Source organism: Bison bison, unplaced genomic scaffold, assembly GCF_000754665.1.
Source record: "Bison bison bison isolate TAMUID 2011002044 unplaced genomic scaffold, Bison_UMD1.0 scf7180017864192, whole genome shotgun sequence".
In the NCBI taxonomy this organism is placed as follows: domain Eukaryota; kingdom Metazoa; phylum Chordata; class Mammalia; order Artiodactyla; family Bovidae; genus Bison; species Bison bison.
Window position 1 is genome coordinate 4111166 of NW_011494764.1, and position 3268 is coordinate 4114433.

General features: G+C 57.7%; 1 protein-coding gene across 1 annotated transcript in view; it reads right to left on the bottom strand.

Annotated features, from left to right (window-relative positions):
• Positions 1 to 3268, bottom strand: part of LOC104991491 (copine-7-like) — a 13900-nt gene that overhangs the window by 7578 nt on the left and 3054 nt on the right. The window contains exons 4-8 of the mRNA XM_010843989.1: positions 2689 to 2871; positions 1285 to 1359; positions 1011 to 1085; positions 562 to 645; positions 33 to 122 (exon numbers count right to left, since the gene is read on the bottom strand). Of these exons, the coding sequence (XP_010842291.1) occupies positions 33 to 122; positions 562 to 645; positions 1011 to 1085; positions 1285 to 1359; positions 2689 to 2871 (507 nt within the window). The remainder of the gene's footprint in view (positions 1 to 32; positions 123 to 561; positions 646 to 1010; positions 1086 to 1284; positions 1360 to 2688; positions 2872 to 3268) is intronic.

The following is a 3268-nucleotide window of genomic DNA, read 5'->3' on the forward strand; positions in this document are numbered from 1 at the left end:
TCCCCATCCTCCAGGCGCAAAGCCCCACCCACTTTCAGAGGCCGCGACTCCTCACAGCTGCACAGGCTGCTCAGAGACACCTTGAAAGGCTGCCAGGTGGGGCTCAGGTCGTTCTTCACCACCTGTGGGCCGGGAGGGGCAGGCGGCTCAGGGGGCCCGGCCTCAGGCTCCAGGCAGGACCCTGGGAGCCCAGAGCTGCATCTCCGAACCTCGTTCCATCCAGAAGCCCCTTTGTAGCTTCCTCCACATTCTGGGACCACCTGGACTCCTTTCCTTACATAGCCTTTTTTAAACTCAATTTATCTCAAAAGGAAACGCTTTCCCACTGCTGTCACTGGGATCTTGTTTCATGGGCAGGTAGTCACAACAAATGCAGATCCTTGACTCTAGGTCACAAGGTCCACTCGCGCCTGGCTGCTCCCTGTTCAAAGGGGGATGGCGGGCGATGTTGGGGATCAAGGCCCCTACAGCTACGGCGGGCAGGGAGGTGCAGGAACGGTCAGGGGCTGCCCTCTCTGTGCTTTCACGCTACCCTCGGGTGCTGGGCGGGGACCCCCTCACCTCTGTCCTGTACACCAGTTGCTCGCTCTGATCATCATTGATCCGGTATAGCTCCAGGAATGGGTCTGACTTGCTGAAGAGGTCCTGGCAGAGGAGCAAAAGATGAGCTTGGCAAGGTGGGTTGGGGGCCAGGCTCTGCCACTCCCCGGGTGTGAGGGCCCAGCCCTCCCTGAGAGCATCCTGCTCCAGCTTCCCTAGCTCCCCAGCACTTCCAGCTCAGAGACTGGCTCCCACCAGTTTCTCCACTGTCTGCCCAGGGACTTCCCTGAGCCCCTGAGCGTTGTCACAGGAAGCTATGAGGATGAACTGAGGGCAGTGACACAACAGGACCCCGACAGCAGCACAGCTGCCCTGGCTCTGAGTGCGTCCCACTCCGCGGCCACCTGTCTTCTCCTCGTGGACACCCCCTGACAGCAGGGAGAGCTGGGCTCCAGGGGAGCACCCCTCACCTTGTCGTCCAGCTTCCTGGCCCTGAAGGAGAGCTCCACGTAGCCGTTGTTCCCGGAGATGTCCTCGGCTATCACCTGGATGGAGTGGGCAGGAGGGGCCTGACCCCTCGCGGGCCTCGGGGTTCAGCCGGCCCACTCCAACCCTTCTCCGCCCTGCAGCGTAGTCTATGGGAGGTGCCTAGACACTTCGGCAGCCTGGGCCTAGTCCCCCACAGCCTCAGCGACGAAAGGGCGGGGCCTGCAGGGGAGGGGCCGGTGGAAGGCGGGGCCTCACCGTGATGGTGGACTTGCCCGCGTTCCTGCCGAACTTCAGCAACAGTGCCCGGGTCACCTTCTTCTGGGCCACGATCTGGAAGTCAGAGGGTCAGGGAGGGTCCGCACCTGCTCCCTGGGGACTCTAACCCCGCCCAGGGCCTCCCCGTCTCCTTCCCAGTGACCCCAGTCACCCTCGGTGGCCTGGCTCCCCAACCTACCACCTAGGTAAGGAAGTGGAGATTCAGGCAGAGGTCCGGGACTTACTGAAGGACCACCACTGGGATTTGAAGCCAGGGTCCAAACCTTTGGCTGGCCCTGCAGACCTGGTGGCACTGGGCGGCCTTCCCATAATGCAGAGTTTACGTGTATATCCAGACATACGTGTCCATACACGTGTCCATGGACCTGCACCCGTAGGTGCATGCATGTTTGCACACTGATGTCCGTGCATGTGTGTCCCTGCATGTGAGGAAAGTGGGTGGCCAGCATTGGGTGGACCCTGCTGAAATCTCAGTCCTCTTATCTGACAGAGGCTCGACCCAGCCGTCTCCGCCCCAGGCAGCAATGGAGATGAGTCACATGCCTTCATGTCGGGGAAAAGAAGTCGGACACAAATGGGAACATACTGTGTGATTCACGGACACGATGTTCTACAACAGGCAAAACTATTGGGGGAGGGGGTTGAGAGGAACAGGGGGGCCTGCTGGATGACAAAGATGTGCTGTGTGATCTGGTGGTGGTCAGGTGTATACAACTGTCTAAAGCCCATCAAGCCCAACCTTAGAGGTTTACACATATTACTGTATGTAAATTATACCTCATTAAAAAGCCCTCAGAGTACTCACGAGAATCGAATGTGTGACACATGGAGTGTTCTGCCCAGAGCCTGCGCTGAGCAGTTTGGCTCGAGGCAAGACCTGTTGTTTCACTGACAATCATAGAGCTAATGGGAATGACTTTACTGGAGGATGCAGGGTCCCTCAGACCAGTCACTGCCATGGAGACAGGCAAGGGAAGGGCTCCCTTATGTTGTGGAAGTGAAGAAGCAAGCTGCAGAGCAGTGTATGTCATTTGTGTTTTTAAAAGTGTATATATAGAGAAAAAACTATATGTCCCTTTGCTCTGATAAGACTACCTCTCTCCAGAAGGATGTAACAAACCTGGGGGCAGGGCAGGAGGGAGACACCCAGAGCATGCCTGTTACATTTTCTGAATTTAGATCCATATGACTATATTACCCAGTTCCAAATTACATTTTTTAAATTAACTAAAAGACTTTTTTTTAAGGAGAAGGAACTAGGAGTCAGACAGAACACCTGGTACACAGTTGGTGCATAATCTTGCAGTTCCCAGACCACCACTGCACCCGCTGAGGTGCCCATGCTGCCCTCCTCCTCTGAGGGCATGGGGATGGGGCACCCACCTGCCCTAAAGTGCATTCCATGCCCCCCAGGAAGTCATCCTCCTGGCAGCTCAGGCTGCTGGGCCCATGGGTGTCGTAGACCTCAAAGCGCAGCTTCTGCACCTCCTCGAAGTAGTAGTCAAGCGTGAAGACCTTGGAGAAGACTGGGTGCAGGCTGCTCCGGACCACCTCGGTTCTGTCCACCTGCAAGCGGCCCTGGGTGAGCAGACCCTTGGAGGAGGGGGACAAGATTCTACCGGGGCACTGCCCAGAGACCCTTTGCCTCTGCTGTAGCCTGCAGGGTTCCCTGTCCCACCCACCGGCCCTTAGGTGGTCCTGGAGGACTTGCATCCCAGTTGTGCTGTGGGAAGACCCATCTGTTGCTTCAAGGCTTCCGGTTGCCCCCTGCGGGGGGGGGTCATTCCCCAGAACCCCGGGCACCTCCCTCCCTGAGATAAAGGCACAGTTCTCTGATCCCCACAGGCTACAGCTTCTCGTCTCATGCCCACATGGCCTCCTCCATCCCCACACCACAGATGGGGAAGCAGGCTCAGAGAAGGGAAGGGGTGTCCAAGGGCACCCCGAGTCAGGGACAGAGCTG